Source organism: Pneumocystis murina (genome assembly GCF_000349005.2).
Source record: "Pneumocystis murina B123 chromosome Unknown supercont1.16, whole genome shotgun sequence".
Lineage (NCBI taxonomy): Eukaryota > Fungi > Ascomycota > Pneumocystomycetes > Pneumocystales > Pneumocystaceae > Pneumocystis > Pneumocystis murina.
Window position 1 is genome coordinate 44,144 of NW_017802374.1, and position 17,868 is coordinate 62,011.

General features: G+C 27.0%; 11 protein-coding genes across 11 annotated transcripts; 3 read left to right on the top strand and 8 right to left on the bottom strand.

Moving 5' to 3' along the window:
* Positions 1-39: 39 nt before the first annotated feature.
* PNEG_03472 (hypothetical protein) lies at positions 40-2,134 on the bottom strand (the record flags this gene model as incomplete). Its single annotated transcript, XM_007877369.1, has 8 exons — positions 40-742; positions 786-1,014; positions 1,058-1,163; positions 1,204-1,511; positions 1,558-1,635; positions 1,690-1,763; positions 1,809-2,044; positions 2,102-2,134. The coding sequence occupies 8 exons, from the start codon at positions 2,132-2,134 to the stop codon at positions 40-42; spliced, it is 1,767 nt and encodes a 588-aa protein (XP_007875560.1).
* A 236-nt stretch (positions 2,135-2,370) lies between these two features.
* PNEG_03473 (hypothetical protein) lies at positions 2,371-3,056 on the top strand. The gene is made up of 2 exons (XM_007877371.1): positions 2,371-2,612; positions 2,668-3,056. The coding sequence occupies exons 1-2, from the start codon at positions 2,414-2,416 to the stop codon at positions 2,829-2,831; spliced, it is 363 nt and encodes a 120-aa protein (XP_007875562.1). The 5' UTR covers positions 2,371-2,413; the 3' UTR covers positions 2,832-3,056.
* Positions 3,057-3,134: 78 nt separating this feature from the next.
* PNEG_03474 (hypothetical protein) lies at positions 3,135-5,278 on the bottom strand (the record flags this gene model as incomplete). The annotated part of the gene is made up of 10 exons (XM_007877372.1): positions 3,135-3,592; positions 3,640-3,678; positions 3,723-3,820; positions 3,870-4,141; positions 4,185-4,290; positions 4,333-4,786; positions 4,841-4,905; positions 4,956-5,019; positions 5,069-5,169; positions 5,215-5,278. 10 exons carry the CDS (start codon positions 5,276-5,278, stop codon positions 3,266-3,268), a joined length of 1,590 nt encoding a protein of 529 aa, XP_007875563.1. The 3' UTR covers positions 3,135-3,265.
* Positions 5,279-5,426: 148 nt separating this feature from the next.
* PNEG_03475 (replication factor C subunit 4) lies at positions 5,427-7,791 on the top strand. Its single transcript, XM_007877373.1, has 6 exons — positions 5,427-5,519; positions 5,567-5,660; positions 5,702-5,872; positions 5,917-6,018; positions 6,064-6,586; positions 6,630-7,791. The coding sequence occupies exons 3-6, from the start codon at positions 5,769-5,771 to the stop codon at positions 6,747-6,749; spliced, it is 849 nt and encodes a 282-aa protein (XP_007875564.1). The 5' UTR covers positions 5,427-5,519; positions 5,567-5,660; positions 5,702-5,768; the 3' UTR covers positions 6,750-7,791.
* On the bottom strand, positions 6,877-7,828 carry PNEG_03476 (hypothetical protein; the record flags this gene model as incomplete). The annotated part of the gene is made up of 3 exons (XM_007877374.1): positions 6,877-7,208; positions 7,252-7,357; positions 7,400-7,828. The coding sequence occupies 3 exons, from the start codon at positions 7,826-7,828 to the stop codon at positions 6,877-6,879; spliced, it is 867 nt and encodes a 288-aa protein (XP_007875565.1).
* Positions 7,829-7,927: 99 nt separating this feature from the next.
* On the bottom strand, positions 7,928-8,814 carry PNEG_03477 (hypothetical protein; the record flags this gene model as incomplete). Its single annotated transcript, XM_007877375.1, has 4 exons — positions 7,928-8,017; positions 8,065-8,139; positions 8,185-8,326; positions 8,372-8,814. 4 exons carry the CDS (start codon positions 8,812-8,814, stop codon positions 7,928-7,930), a joined length of 750 nt encoding a protein of 249 aa, XP_007875566.1.
* A 501-nt stretch (positions 8,815-9,315) lies between these two features.
* Positions 9,316-9,711, bottom strand: PNEG_03478 (hypothetical protein; the record flags this gene model as incomplete). Its single annotated transcript, XM_007877376.1, has 2 exons — positions 9,316-9,385; positions 9,425-9,711. The coding sequence occupies 2 exons, from the start codon at positions 9,709-9,711 to the stop codon at positions 9,316-9,318; spliced, it is 357 nt and encodes a 118-aa protein (XP_007875567.1).
* Positions 9,712-10,654: 943 nt separating this feature from the next.
* On the bottom strand, positions 10,655-11,996 carry PNEG_03479 (malate dehydrogenase, NAD-dependent; the record flags this gene model as incomplete). Its single annotated transcript, XM_007877378.1, has 7 exons — positions 10,655-10,768; positions 10,818-10,935; positions 11,111-11,412; positions 11,462-11,586; positions 11,690-11,897; positions 11,933-11,938; positions 11,991-11,996. 7 exons carry the CDS (start codon positions 11,994-11,996, stop codon positions 10,655-10,657), a joined length of 879 nt encoding a protein of 292 aa, XP_007875569.1.
* A 386-nt stretch (positions 11,997-12,382) lies between these two features.
* Positions 12,383-13,118, bottom strand: PNEG_03480 (hypothetical protein; the record flags this gene model as incomplete). Its single annotated transcript, XM_007877379.1, has 4 exons — positions 12,383-12,573; positions 12,625-12,816; positions 12,872-12,957; positions 13,001-13,118. 4 exons carry the CDS (start codon positions 13,116-13,118, stop codon positions 12,487-12,489), a joined length of 483 nt encoding a protein of 160 aa, XP_007875570.1. The 3' UTR covers positions 12,383-12,486.
* A 70-nt stretch (positions 13,119-13,188) lies between these two features.
* Positions 13,189-13,671, top strand: PNEG_03481 (hypothetical protein; the record flags this gene model as incomplete). Its single annotated transcript, XM_007877380.1, has 2 exons — positions 13,189-13,286; positions 13,337-13,671. The coding sequence occupies exons 1-2, from the start codon at positions 13,235-13,237 to the stop codon at positions 13,669-13,671; spliced, it is 387 nt and encodes a 128-aa protein (XP_007875571.1). The 5' UTR covers positions 13,189-13,234.
* A 212-nt stretch (positions 13,672-13,883) lies between these two features.
* Positions 13,884-17,192, bottom strand: PNEG_03482 (hypothetical protein). The gene is made up of 5 exons (XM_007877381.1): positions 16,732-17,192; positions 16,576-16,687; positions 15,234-16,503; positions 14,241-15,184; positions 13,884-14,193 (listed from the first exon to the last, which is right to left on the bottom strand). The coding sequence occupies exons 1-5, from the start codon at positions 17,166-17,168 to the stop codon at positions 13,885-13,887; spliced, it is 3,072 nt and encodes a 1,023-aa protein (XP_007875572.1). The 5' UTR covers positions 17,169-17,192; the 3' UTR covers position 13,884.
* Between the last annotated feature and the right edge of the window lie 676 nt (positions 17,193-17,868).

Sequence of the window (17,868 nt, forward strand, 5' to 3'; positions counted from 1 at the left end):
TAAATCGATGTATTTATGTTGTTAAAACCGTATATAAAGTTATGAATGTGTAGAATGAATATCAATACAATTATTCTCCCGAAATTCTTCTTGCCAAGCACATGAATTATCTTTGTTACTCCAAAGATCATTAGAAAATGGTCCTAAAAATGCAGACGAATTATTAATGTCTTTTGTGTTATTGTCAGCTAAAGACTTATATAATACAGTGGAATGCTCAGACTCTAATGTAGATAATTTCACTGAATTATTTAAAGATTGATCGACAGGTATAATATCTGTAGAGATAGGATGACCAGATTCAGATACATTTGAATCAAAAAAACAAGCTTTCGGTAGATGAGAAATAGATGCTAAATTTAAATGAAATTTCGGAAACTGAAAATCAGAAGATAATGTTTCTGATTGTGTATCAACAGAATTGTTACGACATTTTTTATGTAATGGAGATTGCATAGGACTTTCGTCGTCGCTATCGAGTGTTAGATCGATTACTGTAGGTTCTGATCGCTTATATAGTGATTTAGATGATGATAAAACTGAATGATTTTGTTCAAGAGATGTTTCATGATTGTTTGGATCCATATAAAACGTGTTATGCTTTTTAGAAATATCTTCATTATTATTAGAGTCGCTTAATTCATTGCCAATATTTGACTTCGTAATAAACCAGGTTCCATTAAGATCTATTGTAACAGATTCTACTGATAAAGAAACAGAATTTAAGATTTCTAAAGTGTAGCTGTAATACTTAAATATAAATCAATCATACTTAATAAATGTACCTATCAATAGCAAGATCATCTATTGCATGAATCGGCTTATTGCATATTGGACATTGCCAAGTAGGTGTTTGTTCATTTAATGTAAGAAATGAATAGGCATCAAAACATTGTACATGATTGCAATATATTGATCTGCATGGTAATTCAATACGAGTATAAGAAATGGGATCTTTAAGAGAAATATCATAAGAAGTGGCTATAATATCTCCATCTTCCGAATCTTTTTTTACTTTAAAAATTATTATATGAAAAAGTAATATAAAGAAAAATACTTGTATCTAATATCGTCTGTTTTGATAGACATCTCCCTGCTTTAATGTGCTGAATAATATCACAAATAGTATATTTTTGTACCAAATATACACCAAATGAATATCTCTATTTAGTAAATAAATAATAAAACATTAAATTCAAAAACCTTTTCAGTATTTGCATATATTATTTCAATTTTATTGACTAGTTTTGAATCCAAAAATAATAAACTTGTAACATCAACAGGTGGTGCAGTACCTGGCTTTTTTTTTAATCCTCGTGTATTAGCGCTAAGATGTTTCCCATTTACTTTCAAATCCATATGAACAGGAAATTCAATCAATGCTAAACCAAATGCAGCAGAATCTGTTGCTGTACAAAAAAGGTAAACTCGATAACTTTCATTCGATGCTAATTTTTCAACCGCTTTTAATGAAAGTCGTACTGATGCTGTTATAATATTCCGTAACATTGCTATCTTATCGTTAAATGTGTTTATATATGAGTCCCATCCGCTTACGTGGACAAATAATAGGACTATTAATATTTTCAAGAATATTATAGAAAGGACTGGGTTTAAAATTAATTCTTTGAAAAACTGCAGTGATATAAGAACATTCTTTTTCATATAAATTCAAAATAATAGTCTAACCATTAATTGTCGGTAAAGAAAGTGCTGGTTCAGAAATCGGTAATTCCAAAGGTGTAGAAGACATAATTGGTAAACTAGAATAAAATCTCAATAAAAGGAAAAAAATAACTAATTTCAACTTCTTAGAAGTATAAGAAACAACATATGAGGGTATTGGATGAAGATGAATCCCCATAATACTATTTTTAAGACGTTCATATTGAACAATATCTTTTGTCTCAACAACTTTATCTAAGAATTCCCGAATACGAGTAATTAAAATATATTTCTTTCCAGATATTGGAAGTCCATATTCCTTAAGAATAGCCCTTAATGTTGTTACTAAAAGTCTGTTTTCCAGATGATGAATAATTAACTAAAAATCATTAATTAGCCATCAAAAATTATCATTTTCTTCTCTCTTTTTTCCTACTGGATAGTTCTGAAATGGAGGGGAATACTGCATCTTTAAACTATGAAAATCCCTTATAAAATACTTATTTTTCCGAATTTTTAATACATCTTAAATATAGACGTCTTCGTTAAAAATCTACCTAATTTAAACTTCATAAAAAATATTATTTTTATTTATATTTATATATAAATATATAAATATATAAATAGTAACAAGAGAGATTTGGTATAGATGTATATTTGTTATAATATTGTTTTTTTTTGAAAAAAAACGACATATTTATGAGCTAAAACGGATATTTTTGGATATCCTTTTAGTGATAGTGTAAAAATGGCAAAATCTATTAGATCTAATAAGAAAAGACTATATAGAGCAGAAAAACGTAGGAGTATCTTTGAACCTATCTATGCAGCTCGTGTCAAGAGGCTTTCTTCTCGTTTAAAAAAACTTTTTAGTGAAAATGTAGATGATTTAGATAAAATGATTATTGACCAGGATCAAAACAACAATATGAATAGGAATTCTAAAGGTATCTATATTTTTTATGTTTTTTTGTTTAAAATAATATTTAATATTTTTATAAGATATTATAAATATGAATATAGATGAAACACAAATATCATCTACAAAGCTCCAAAATGAAGATCAGTCACAAGTAAAACATGCAGTAGTTGGTTTAAAAAAAAAGAAATTTCGGAAAATCAAAATTCATAAAAAAAAAACGGTTTTTTGGCACATGTTTCTCTAATTTACGAAAAAAAAAAGCGTTAAATTATGTTAAATTGTAATAAAATGTACCATATATTGTTTATATTTTTATACTTTTATTATTGGCTTTAGAAATTAAATGATTTTTAAGTTTTTTTATAAGAATTTATTTATTTCTAAATCACATTATCAATAATATTCTTAAAAAAGAATAGATCTATATATAACGCATTATTTCATAGCTAATTAGAGGAGAACTTTGAAACATACTTTTAAATATTTATTAAAATTTAAACGTTTATTTTAAACTTTATATTCATACAAGCTTAAATTGTTTCGTTCCTATAACAAATAAAAAGCAATGATTACATAATCTTAAAATTTATAAAAAAAAGGCTGTATAATGCAATAATCATACAATTCTGAGTATTTTAAGAAAAGCCAATGAAAAAAGCATATATCCATCTAAAAACACTATTTTAATGCTTCAATACTTGAAGTTAAACGAACAGCATTTATCCAATGATCCCATGAAACTGATTTAGATCCACATGTTTTAGAAATTAATTTAGCGACACTAATACGAAACCCAAGTTCTTTTTCTCCAATTTTATTTCCAAATTGACGTTGTTGAACAAAATCTAACTGAATCTTTTCAGAAATGTCATTTGATATCCCAACCGATATTTGTCTAGTATAAGCAAAATATTTTCTGAATTGTAATAATTTATCTGAAGTAAGAGATAAAAGTAATGTTGAATCAGATAGTGGCTGAGGTCTTATAGAAATTGATGTATCAACCTAAAATATTATTTCAGTATTTAGAACATTTTAGATAAAACGCATACAGGCAATAATGTCTTTTCATTCTTACTTAAAACAATTATCTATATAATATTAGATATTTTTTCATATATGAATTTTATATTACTGTAAGATCTGTTTCTATTTCAAACTCGCTAAATGAAAAATGAAACGGAAGAACCTGAGACATAACAACTTGACTAAGAGAACGTATATTTTTTATGCCTATTTATTTAAATGATAAATTATAATAAATATAATGGATAAATAGTACCTGTATCATTTAATGTCCCTTCATCCATACTCGTTTCATCAAAACATACAATAGTTCCCTTAGCTAGTTGCATAATACCTGCCTGCAATTTTTCTCCATCACTTGAAGGATAAAATTTATTATTATTAAGATTGTAGATGTCAATTTTTTCATATACAAATGCGGGAATAACATTTTTTAAAAATTCCTTAAATTTTAAAGATATAGTAGGAGTACAGTTTCGAATATTGATTGGGAAAGACCCCAAAATTATAGCTGGCAATCTTGATGATCTAATTTTATTTGAGAAAAAAAGATAAAAAGATATGTACTTACACACTCGATACCAAATTTAAAAGAAGAAATTCTGCAACCAAAACATCATTACAAAATATGGTTGCTAAATGATTAATGATATCCTTTCTTGTCTTTAATATATCATCTATAATTTTTAGAAATAATAATTATTAAATATTTTTTTTGCCTTGTTTCATCGTCCCAAGATCTCGAGTAACCAGTTCATTGAGATCAATCATATTCATGTGTATAACATGTATAATAGGAAGATGTAGCTTAACAGTATATTGTTCGTTAGTCATAAATTCTTGAACTGTTTCTGTGTCTTTTTCAAGTATACCAATAACTTCTACAAGATTACAGACACGAAAGGATGCTTCCATACCAGCATATGTCTTCAAAATAACCGCTAAATGTTTTTGATCTTTTAATGCAAATCTTTCGGAGATACATGTCCCTGAAGATGTATCAAGAGAAAGAGAATTTAGCATATTAGCTAAATCCTCCTGTAACCACTCTGATTCTCCAGGAATCGATGTAGCATATAAACATTGTCTTTCATCAAGTAAAATGGTTGGATCAGAAGGATCTAATGTACTTCTTTCAGGAGTCAATAAATCATATCGAGAAAGTTTCCATCCCTTTAAAAATATACATTATATCACAATTATCCCATATGTCTAAAATCTACTTACCTCTCCTTCTATTTTATATGCACCCATACATATTTCTTGACCAAAACTTGTATCTTGAATCATACCTAAAAAAAATTAGTATTTATTCCAAAAAAAAATATTTAAATTTTCCTACACGTCATTCGAACAAGTCTCCCTGTATGGAGACTCTCCCTTGGCGTTGATTCTAAAGAAGGAATCTATTATGTTTAAAATTAAAAAAAACGTCTTTTTAGCTTCAAAACTCACTTTTTCGCGCTGAGAATTCGAATAAAATACATTTAAAAAACATTCTTGTACACCAAAATCAGAAAATATGTTTAATGTTTGTTTTTTTGAATAATTTTCCTCTTTTTTTTGTCAAAATAAATATTAAAAAATATCCTTAAACCAACCAAAAATACTACAAATTTCATTTATAGGATTATTTAACCAAGAATCAACAACAGACCGAACCATATATTAATTAAACTCCAAAAACTTCTATAATAAAACCTCTATAATTACAACTTTATTATGTATATTTATTAAGAAAACAGTGGTCGTTAAACGGTTGATCTGACAACCCCTCGTTGCTATCGTTCTAAGTCTTAACTTACCAAGAAATAATGTTAGATTCAATTCATGATAAGACGGTAAATAAACCAGTTAAAGAGAAAAATACAGATAATAACAGTAATAATGACGAGGAATTACCATGGTACCTTTTTTTCTGGGTAATTTTAGGTGAAATTAACGTTTTAATAGGGTAGAAAAGTATCGCCCGATTTCTCTTGAAGATATTGTGGGAAATGAGGAGACAATTGAGCGACTAAAGGTTATTTCAGTCAATGGAAACATGGTATATTCTTATTAATCTTTACTTTTTGTTTATTGTTGCAGCCACATATAATGATTTCAGTTTATTCTTTTTTATATATTATGAAGAATATTGAATGTGTTATAGGGAATGCCAGGAATTGGAAAAACAACATCAGTAATTTGCCTTGCTCAAAAAATGCTTGGAGATTCTTTTAATGAAGCGGTACTTGAATTAAATGCATCAGATGAGCGGTATATAGTTTTTTTATTTTAATATTATTTTATCTATAAAATAGAGGCATTGATGTAGTACGTAATCGTATCAAAGGATTTGCACAAAAAAAAGTGAATCTTCCTCTTGGAAAACATAAAATTATCATTTTAGATGAAGCGGATAGGTAAGGTTATTGAAATATATGTTATTTTTATTAAATTTTAGAAAGTATGACACCAGGAGCTCAACAAGCTCTTCGGAGAATTATGGAAATTTATTCTAATACTACTCGGTTTGCTTTTATATGTAATCAGTCTAATAAGATTATTGAACCAATACAATCAAGATGTGCAATTCTTAGGTATTCGAAGTTAAGTGATCAACAGATTCTCAAAAGATTACTTGAAATATGTAAAAGTGAGAATGTTAAATATAGTGATGACGGTCTTTCTGCTCTTATATTTTCTGCAGAAGGTGATATGCGGCAAGCAATTAATAATCTTCAAAGTACAGTTACGGGCTTTGGATTCGTTAAAGGTGAAAATGTGTTTAAAGTAGTAGACCTACCATCTCCAGGAGCAATTAAAAGCATCATTAATAATTGCAAAAAAGGTGACATTAATGTTGCTCTTGAAACACTTAAGGATCTTTGGAATATGGGATATAGTGCTTTAGATATTATCACAACTTTTTTTAAAGTTGTGAAAATGATGGATGAACTACCCGAATATACAAGATTGGAATATATTAAGGTAACTTCTATACATAAATAAGGCATATTATATGTGTATGTAGGAAATTGGGACAACACACATGATTATTCTTGAGGGAGTACAAACACCGTTACAATTATATGGTTTAGTTGCACGTTTAACAAAAAAAAACATGGATCCCAAATATTTTATAGTTGATTGAGGATTCATTAATATATATGATGTTTATGTTAATTATATTCTACAAAAAAAAATTAAAAAATTCAAAAAACATATTCGATGAATCAAAATGAAATAATCGTTTAATTACTCATTTTTTCTCAAAAATATTAGCTGTAAAATAGATTATTAGACGAAGATGGCCGTGTAAGTTGCTTGAAAAAGACAATAAATCCAACGATACCAAGACATAATGTCGTATAATAAATCAAGGTTCTTAACTTTGAAGAGCCTACTGAGCCATATAATTGTGGAAATCCCATCCAATTACAAAAGGAATGTACTAATACTATTGACCATAGATTTTGAGTGCAAATATATAAATATGATACGAATACTCCAAATACTGTTGTATAAAAAAATTGGAAAAGATATGCAAAAATACCAACTTTTATATTGTTGGGGAATGACTGGTAATATTCATAGATATGATGCATGTGTGCTGTTTAGATTAATTACAGTGATATAATATATATGGTTTATACCCAAACCAAATAAAATGGATGTTATTGAAATTGTTTTTAACACTGACTTTTGATGCAACAAAGAAATCATGCACGATCTGAATATAAATTCTTCACTAAATGGTCCCTACATGAATCAATTATGTATTACGCATTAGCAAAAACATACAACTACATAATTTCTCCAACTCATCCAATATTTAACGCTACGGTCAATTGAAGATGATGTAACAGTACGATGCATTGTAGTTGGATGACTTAAAAGTATAGTCTTTTTTATAAAGGGCCCTAAAAATAAACTAAAAACTAAAATGATTGGTCGTACAACATCCCATATATTACATGGCCAAATTCCTAAGATAAAAAAAGCATGTGGAAAATATTTTTTATGAGACGGTTGCGTTATCCAGGATGTTAAAAATCCACAGAAAACACAAAGATATAAAACTGCTTTTGTTCGATAACGAATTGTGGCTGGAGTGTCTCTAAGTGCTAAATTAACATTGGTTGAAGGAATATAAAGGATCAAGACGTAAAGAACAGCATAACTAGCAGAAGTGATGAATTTAAGTAGCTGTATTAAAATTAGTACAACCATTTATAAATAACAGTTATTGAAATATGATTTAAATGTCGTCGAAAGTACAAGAGTCGGCAAAAAAATACAATAATAATGGTTAAAAAAGAACTAACATGCTTAAAATATCTGATTAGTAGGAGGAAGCCAAAATTTAGACTCTTCTGCTTGTTCATCTACCCAAAGAAGTGACTGTGATAATAAATCTTCCTATATAGAAATAAATTAGTAAAAATATATATAAAAAAGGCATGTACGATAATTGCAAGTATACGATAAGCATCCCAATGTAGATTATCTTTAATCATTGTAAAAGAAACGTATCCCATAACCTGTTAAATATTACTTTTTAAATAATTGAAAAAAAAGAATTTTACTTGTGCTGCTTCTAAAATAGTAAATTGATCTCTATTAAGCTCATTTGGAAGTGAACATATAGTATCTTGTTCACCTATTCGGATAACTTTAAGCCCTGATGAAAGAATATCTAATGTTTTAACGGAACGTAAAATATCTTCTCTTGTACTAATCAGAAATATTAAATAAAACATAACATAGTATTACTCAGATACAAGTATCCCCCCTGAATTTTGACGTATTTCATTAATACGTTGTAAAACTTGTTTAAGTTCTATTAGTCCTCCATTTTCTCTCCGTGTATTTCGACAAAGTTCCACAACTTGTACCGCCAAACCAAAATAAAAATCATGAATATTTAACATATCAGACCAAAAATTACGTTTTTTCGATCCAGTAGATGCTAAAGGATCAATTCCAATTGCTTTGCACATTTGAGAAAATGCACTTCTAAGGGATGAATCTGCATAGATGTCAGATCCATGATTCCGTGCGAATTCCGCCAAAACTGCTTTAAATGCTGACAATTGCATAAAAAGATCATCTGCACGCGCTTTAATCAAGCTACTACTAAGTTCTTTATATTTTTCTGCTGATTTTTCTTGATTTTCAAAAGCACCTAAACCAACTCCACGTCGTCCTTTTTGCATGTTTTTTTTTCAATTAAAAGATAATAAGATAATTATTTCAGATTTTTTTCTTTTTTTTTTTAATAAAATATTTATAGTTTCTTTCCTTTTTATAAATAAATAGAAGATTTTTCTTCTCCAATTGATAAGGTTCTTAATCGGCTGCTGTTTCACTACGATAAGAGTTACATATAAAAATATTAAAGTATAAGAAATTTAAATAAAAACAAAGCATCATAAAAGATCTAAAATTCCTTTATCTTGTTCATTATTTTTTATCTATATCTTTTTAATTTTAAAAAGTTAATTAAAAAATAAAAAAAAAAGTATAAAAACTTTAATTTAAAAGATGATTTACTTTAATATAATCACTTTTTTATTATTATTTTTTAAATTTATATTTAATCTTTTTCTTAATTATTTATATCTCTAAGATATTTTTTTAAATATTAGAAGTATATCTTATATATAAGGTTCATTAAATTTTAGTATTGATTTTTTTTAAAAATAAGAGGATTTTTTTTAATAAATAAAAATTCTATATATATTTACAAAATTTATTTTTATGTTCCTTTTTTTGAAGTTTTCTAGACTAGTTTTTTAGTTGATATATTTTTTAATATTAACCTACTATTTAATAAGATGAATATTTACATCAAGCCATCTATCAACACAGTTTTGAAGACAGGTTTCTTCAGTACGATCTAAATTATTTCCAAGTTTATTTGTAATACAGCGTTTAAAACAACGGTCTGTAAATTCTAGAATACCTTTATATAATTTTTTAATTTTATTTAAAAAAATGTGAAAAAAACCTTGTTGTATTTTTGCTTTTCCATTTTCTTGTTCAATAAATTGAGAAAGTTCATCACGACTTTTATTGTCAAGACTTTCTAAAAGTTTTAAAGTATCAGTCATTTTTTTTAAAAAGGTTTTTAAAAAAGGCGTTTCAAAGAAATATAAATGAGTTTTGAAAAAAAAAAAAGATAAAATTTAAAGGGAAAATATAAGGAAATCTTGTATGTTTTAAAATTGAATTTAATAAATCTTGATTATGTTTTTTATAAAGATTTTAAAAATGAATATAACAAAAAAAATTATAAAATATATTTAAAATACAATATTTAATTTCTTTTATCAAATTTTTATTTTACAAGAAAAAATGATGAATTTTGTATTTTCATTTGTTTGTAAAAATATATTATAAAGATTATAAAAATATTAAGAACTTTTAAAATTATAGTTAAAATATAATTTTATAATGTAATATATATATATTCGGCTAAATATTTTTTATAAAACATTATTATTTAAAAATAATTGTCATTTCTTTTTTAAAAATTCATTTTTATTTTATCAAATTAAAATATTTATTTAAAGCATTCTATGTTTTTTTATATGAATCATATACAAATCAAACTTTTTAAACACAAGAATTATATATAATAGTAATCATTTTTCTATAGTTATTATTATAAATTCAAGTTTTTAATATTTTTCTATATATTCATTCCAAATTTGCATAAAAATGTCATTCAATCTTAAATATAAATAGAAATATATTTATTTTAAAGTAATATAAAATTAAATAAATAATTTAAAAAGTAAAATAAAGCTCAAAATCTTTCTAAAAAAAAAACTAAATCATAAAAACTATAAAATTTCGAAATATATAAATATTTCAATAATAAAGATCTAAAATACTTGGAAAAAAATAAACCTTTATAAGCTAATTCCCGAAAATATTCATATAGCTCCAAACTAATGTTGAAATATAGACGATTATGACTTCGTCTTAGTTTTGGCATATTCTATATAAAAAGAAATTCCTTTATTTATATTTTTCTATAAACATTAGAATTCAGATATTAAAATAATATATAGTTTCCTCGAGCTCTATAATGGCATCATCAAGAATCTGCTCTTCATACTGAGAAATAGCACCAAAATGTTTAACTCTTTGAGCTCCATCTACCTATAAAAAACAATTAAAATATTTCTTTTTTATAAAAAGTATAACAAACTCCTAATTCTACTTGAACTGCAAAAAATTGAAGATTAACTCTTTTGATAATTTCGTCACCGCCAGGAATTCCCGGAAGATATATAAAAGATGATTGAATAATTCCAGAATGTCCAATACTTGCCTAAACTGATATAAGTTAACGCTTATATAAAATTAAATAACATATCTTTATCAATGCTTCAATAAAACTAAGCAAATATTAGTAATTAATAAAAAAAAGAATAATATTTACATAAACGCAGAATATCTATTATAAATACAAATACAATGAAATTAAACAAGAAAACTTACGCCATACTAAGAGTTGCAGAACCATTGCCATTTTTTGCCTCAATTACTTCATCTCCTGCATATTGAACTCTATAAACCAATGATTTTAATTCATCTTGATTTAATTCAACTTTAGGCTTTGATTGACTTATAAGTGGAATAATAGTTGTGCCGCTATGCCCACCAATAACAGGGATTTCATAACAATTAGGCTCTGCAACTGTTTTAAAGTGTTCAGCAACAAATGTAGCTAAGCGAACACTATCTAATGTAGTTATTCCAAACAATTTTTTTGGATTAAACACATTGTATTCTTTAAGAACCTATAAAAAAATATTACAAAATTAGAATCAAAAAAATCACAATAAATACTTCCGCAATAATAGGAACCGTAGAATTAATAGGATTAGTAATAACAAGAATAAATGCATTTGGTGAAAATTTAGCAATAGATTCTCCAAGTTCAATTATTATTTTGGAATTTATAGAAAATAAATCTTATTATGTAAATATTCATATTCAATAGATATCCATAATACTTGCCATCACGTGTCATTCCTAACTTTATATATTAAGATTTTTTTTAGAAAAAAAAAATACAAACCTTCCTAGGAAAACCCGCTGAAATTACAACAAAATCCGAGCCATCCAATGCCTTCTTAATACCATCGTCTTCAGGAAGGTATCCTTTTACTTGAGATAAAGTACAGATATGACTTAAATCTGCTGCAACCCCCGGTGTATTTACAACATCATAAAGCGAAAGATCAGTAATTAAAGGACTAATGGCATGTAAAAATAAATAATCCTCATTAAAAAATCAAATTATAGCAAAAAACATACCAATTTCTATTTACTTATTAAAATATGTTTAAGAAAAAAAACTAAAAATATTACATACTTGCATAGAAGACTTAAAGGTTGACCAATTCCTCCTATATATTTCAAAAATTTTAGCAAAAAAACAAAGTCTTGTCTAATAAAAACAAAAAGTAAATCATACCGGCACTAAAATAAACATTAATAAACCGTTTAAACCTGGAAAAAACATATAAATCACTTACGCTCCAAGAATAGCACATTTAAGGGTCATTTATGAGATAATTTACAATTTCTTCCTTGTAGAAATATATTTTTATTAAGCCTTTTAAGATGTGTCGTTTAATTATATCTTGCATGTAAAGAAAAATTAAAGAAAATTTAAAGAAATTAAAAAAAATACATGAAATTGTAAAATATCAATAAGAAACTTGCTTATTTTATCAGAAAAATAAATAACCTATTAAAATAGGGAGTTAAATATAAAAAATCTAATTTAAAATTATAAGAAAATAATTAATATAAAAACATGAAACAAAACAGAAGATTCTTCTATATATTTAAATGTTTTCTAAATTTTAAACTTTTTTCCGAGATTTTCTTTCAGGTAAAGGTTTTTTAGGTGTTTGAGAAGATAAAAGTAGACGTGCACGAGAAATAGCGGCCTTAAATGTATTTAAGAAATATTTAAAATAATAAGAAACATTGTTACTTACACGTTTAAGTTTTAAAGGATACTGTTTTTTAGTGATCAAGCGTTCAATACGTTGAATCGTATAACAATAAGATTTTGGTGCATAATATACTTTTTGAACCATAGAAGAGGGCTTATTTCTACTCTCTAAAGGACAATTCTTCATTAACACAACTAATCCCTTATTGTTTTTTCCTGATTCAAGTCCTAATCCCTAATAATATTTGTTCATATAAAAAATATATTATTTTTATTAAAAAACCCCTAACCTTATCATTTAAAAGACCACAATAAGAATACGTATGTCTATTAGCAGGATTAAGCCTTTCTTTTGAAAAAACTACTGATTTTCCGACTAAAAATATCATTAATTAATTTTTTTTCTTAACCTAATTTACCTCTCTGTTTCACTAAAAATGATGCGTTTTTTTTCAAACAAGCCCAAACAAAATCTCCTGATAATGATTCATAAAAATTTGGCTTATTCAGTGTTAATTTTTCCCTTGAATTACCCATTTTTTATATCCTTTTTTTAGTATATTTTGTCGAAGTTATAACATAGAGTAAGTGTCCCCAGTTAAAGACCTCAGTTGAAGAATAAAATTAAGAAAAAAATATAAAACAAGAAAAAGATGCATCTTCTTATTGCATGGATATTTCTTACGTTTTTTGTGTTTTTTTCATGTTTTTTTTTCAGAAAAAAATCATAAAATAAGGCTTATTAATGATTATAGGTTTATTAATAATGAAGCGCTTTTGCAAGTTACATATGCCTTTCAAATTGTTTAAGGAAAAAAAATCATATTTTCAAGTAGATTCTTCTTTTCAAGCAGACCTGGAGGAAGGATTTTCATCAAATACGTTTGATCTTTATCAGAATATTGAAAATGAAGATAGTAGGGCAGGTCTTGATAATTTGGGAAAAGAAGAAATTTATCATATTATGAATAAGTATAAATGTGGATTCGATGATGCTAGAGTCATATCTAATAAAGAACGTATGAAATACAATTCAATTGATCCTCAAACAGGAAAACCTACAGATCCAAGGGCAGTTTTTTTTTCATAAATTATTTATGCAAAATTATATACATATGAATGTTTATTTGATACCTCTTTATATCTATTTAAGAATATACAATTTTAATTGATTTGTATGTAAATAATGTTTTAATCCAAGAAAATATAACCCTAATGAAATATTCTCTAGAATAAATATGATCTAATAATCATATAATTATGAATAATGACAATTCTTAATTAATATAAACATTAGTGTTTCTTATGTATCAAGTTTTAATCGATTTCGTGTAAGATATGATTCCAATTTCATTGCTTCTCTATTCCATTGTTCTTTCAAAACCTTAGATGTTCCTTTCAATGATTCTCTAATCAAATTTAAATCTTTAGAACAGATAGAATGCCGTTTTCTAACTGAAGAAAAGGCAGTTTTAGATGTGAGGGCAGCGTTAGAGTCTATAGATATGTGTAATAAATGATGTTCATAATCATGTATGAATGGTGATAATTTTATAACGGTTGTATTTGTTGCCATTGCTGAAACAATAGCACTAAACCCTTTAAAACCGATCTAATATTTCCTCTAAGAATAATTTAAATAATTTGATGCAAACTTACCATATTTTTATCAAGATCAATTCTACGAAGCGTTGTATTTACTAAAAGTACATCAGCTATTATTTCAGCTCCTTTTTCCTTTATTGAATTTCCTTCGATTTTTAAAACTTCGAGTGATTTATTTTTTTCCAAAGATTTTAATGATTGAGCAATCCCGCTACCAAAACCAGTAGTCTGAAGTAAACCTATTTCACCTGTCAAATCTAATTCTCTCAAGGAAGTATTTTTCTCAAAAAGCTCTGCCAAATATTTGCAAGTTTCTTTAGAAGCTTCATACGGGAGCCCAATTCTAGATATATCTAAATGAGATATATGCTTAGACACAGTAATAGCCTTCAAAAGATATTGAAACTGTTCTTCTGATGAATAATCAAGACTAGCTATTGAGATTCTTGCAGGACCACGTCCCATTAAAATAGAAGAAACAATTTCATCATGACCATCAAATAATCTATTATCTCCTGCAAGTATTTGCAATCTTTCGTCTCGTGGTTGATCCACAAGATTAATAGCGTTAAGTATTTTTGCAAAATTAGTTCCAGTTATTCCACAAGATTTTAATGAAAGAATTCTAAGAGAAAAAGAGGCATAATCGGAGAGATATAAAGATATCAAAAATATGATAGTTTCTGACAAAATGATGCCATCTAAGCAAAGCTCATGAAGTCGTAAAGAATAAAGCGATTGAGGTTGAATAAAGGTTTCAGGAAGATCAAATGTACAATAGCCTAGCCGTAATATTTTTAAATAAGAAAGTTTTGAAAGGGTATCATTTAAAGCATTAATTTCAATCATTCCTGGATTATGTGAAAGATCTAAAGTCATCATAGTATTGTGTTGAATTTCAAGACCTTGAAGCAAAATAGATAAGCTTCTGCAGGATAAACCGCATTTACTAAGTTCCAGACCCTCTAAACGACTAAACCTATTTGTTACTGCATCCACTAAAAAGTTATTAGTATATTTTGAAGAAAAAAAGAATAGATAGTATACAAAGCCAATCAACATCAACAGAATCCAACTCAATTTTAGAAAAATTAAAACATCGAACTTGTGTGATTAACTCATGCCTATTAAGTGGCATTAAGGCTGCAACAACTTCTGAACCTTTTTCATCCGAATCGTTAGACATACAAGCTTTTGGAATAGTACCAGATAAATTAAGTTTAATAAGGGACTTATTAAAAATAGCTAAATCACGTAATTCTTCTTGAAGTACAGAACCCCTTTCTAGTCCTGCTTTTAAATTAAGTATAGCTCTTTCATGAAAATTAGCATCATCATGACGATATTTTTTCGCTTTTAAACAGCTAAGATTAATATCTGCAAAGGAAATTTCATTAAATGACTGATAGCGTAAAGAGCGAAATACTGCAAGCAGCTCAAGTAATGAATAATCTTTATTAGAATACTTTTTCGAAACAAAATGTGTAGGTGGTAGCAAGCGAAAAATTGATTTAGAATCTTTCTGATAAATTTGATAATAAATATTAGATGCGTCAACTCCATAGCTTATAGCATAGCCTCTTAAAGTATTCTGAAAGCTTTCTATATTTGCTTTAATATTTTCAGACTTTTTGGATAAAGATAATGCTTCAAAATCTTGAGGCAAATTTATAGAAAAGGGCGTATTTGGCCAATGTGGCCGTAAATGATCAATAGTCTTTTTTATAATAGCCATGATTTCGTCTGATTTGCAAGAAGCAAAGTCTAGACAATTTGTTGAATTACACGGGATTTGAAACCATAAGCGCATATAATCATCATTTGGAGAGACGATTATAGAAGAAAGAGATAATAAACCATGTGTGGGAATATCAAAAGGTCGAAATGTATTTGTAGAAAATGCAGGATATTCCAGAGAAGGGATAGGCAAAATATGAATACTATATGTTCCAATTACAAGAATTCGAGGCACAAAAACACGCTTTGTCATATCATCTTGCCCTGAATCAGATCGTGATGATTTAGATAGTTTCTGGATCACTCGAAATGCTTTAAAATTCTGCTCTGAGACTTTATTATTTTCGTATGAATATTTCATATAATTTTTAACATAATCAAATTGCTTAGATGATAAAAATGCACCAGAAACACATTGTAACTGCACTGCTGCACGAATATGTATAATCCAACATCGCATAATATCACTCGATCTATAATGTAAAGTAATAATCGATACCGTAGAGAATGATGACGATAAAAAAGGATCATCATAATAAATCGAAAAACTTGTAGGCCCAATTTCCCTAATAGCTATAATCTAAAATAAATAAATATATGTTTAAATGTATTAAACTATAGCTTTTCTTGCTATATTTCAACATCTACAAACCTGACGCAGTAATAATGAATGTTGATCCATCTCCATATGTTGCTTTCTGAATATCCCATGGATCGTATGGACTTTCGATATTTTCTCATTACATTCATTTATTGGAGCAATCCTTTATTCCCATCAAAAAAATGCCTTCTCCATAAAATAACTTACGAAGGAAATGCCATTACGGCCTTTATTCGTGATTTAAACTTGAAAAGTTCATCATTTGTAAGAACTAAATATTCATGTTTTTTATTTTGAAAAAGCCCTACATGAGTAGAAATAGACATCACTTCCCCATGAAGTATGACACAATCAACCATTCGTTGTTCTACTCCATCTTCTGGAGTAGTAGCTCCTGATATTGTTGTCTGTCCACTTGATTGTGATGTATCTGACGTTACCGAAGATTTACGTGATGGAGGTCCATCCAAATCCACCCCTTTTTGCCATATTCCACCCGAAATTCCTTCTAATCCTCTTCTTAACGCGTCTCTTGGTTCTCTTAAACTTAGACGACCTCTTCCATACCATGTTAATCCTTCTCTACCGCTCATCCAAGCTTCACTATTGCGCCTATTTCTTTCAAGTCTTTCCATCCAGATCATATCCTTATTGAAGATTCCTCTAAAATCATTCTTTAATCTGCATAAATAAGTATTTTAAGGCCTCAAATTTATTATACGCTTTTGTTTTTACGAAATCGTTACGTGACGAATCGACGATATTGTCACTCAATAAGGAAGAGATTGCATAGAAAGATCATTTTATTAATAGCCAATGTACATATAATAAAATAATATTTGTATTTATATAGAATGTATGTTGTTTACATAAATATAAGTATAAATTTGGTTTGTAATTTTTGAGAAAGAAGTGTATAGAAGAGAAAAGTAGATTAGGGTTGTATATAAATATGTTTAAGGTAGATAAGTAGATATATAGATTTAAGTGTTTTTTTCTTAATTATTTTATAAGATCATTTTTTTATGATTGATATGATTTAATTAATATCGAATCTCTTGTTATAAGTGGGGATTGAAAAAGATTTATAAATAAATATTTCCCTTTTAAAACGATGTTTTTATTAAATATACTCATGAAAAATACTTTGAAAAAGTATCTATCACTTTTATAAAGTAGATATTAATATTTAAAAAATAGTTGTAGAAATTGTATAAAAATTACAGTATATAATGGATATATATAACATGATAATGTTAATGGAAAAAACAAAACATATGTATGAATAGTTATTTAATCATTTTTATAGAATTTGATATGATTAAAAATAAAAAAGATATGAAA

Coding starts and splice junctions, on each gene's coding strand:
- PNEG_03473 (XM_007877371.1), top strand. CDS start 2,414: ATGGCAAAATCTATTAGATCTAATAAGAAAAGACTATATAGAGCAGAA. Junction 2,613..2,667: donor TATGAATAGGAATTCTAAAG/GTATCTATATTT, acceptor TATTTTTATAAG/ATATTATAAATATGAATATA.
- PNEG_03475 (XM_007877373.1), top strand. CDS start 5,769: ATGCCAGGAATTGGAAAAACAACATCAGTAATTTGCCTTGCTCAAAAA. Junction 6,019..6,063: donor ATTTTAGATGAAGCGGATAG/GTAAGGTTATTG, acceptor AATTTTAGAAAG/TATGACACCAGGAGCTCAAC. Junction 6,587..6,629: donor CAAGATTGGAATATATTAAG/GTAACTTCTATA, acceptor ATGTGTATGTAG/GAAATTGGGACAACACACAT.
- PNEG_03482 (XM_007877381.1), bottom strand. CDS start 17,168: ATGATCTGGATGGAAAGACTTGAAAGAAATAGGCGCAATAGTGAAGCT. Junction 16,688..16,731: donor GCCGTAATGGCATTTCCTTC/GTAAGTTATTTT, acceptor ATGGGAATAAAG/GATTGCTCCAATAAATGAAT. Junction 14,194..14,240: donor TTGATCTTGATAAAAATATG/GTAAGTTTGCAT, acceptor AGGAAATATTAG/ATCGGTTTTAAAGGGTTTAG.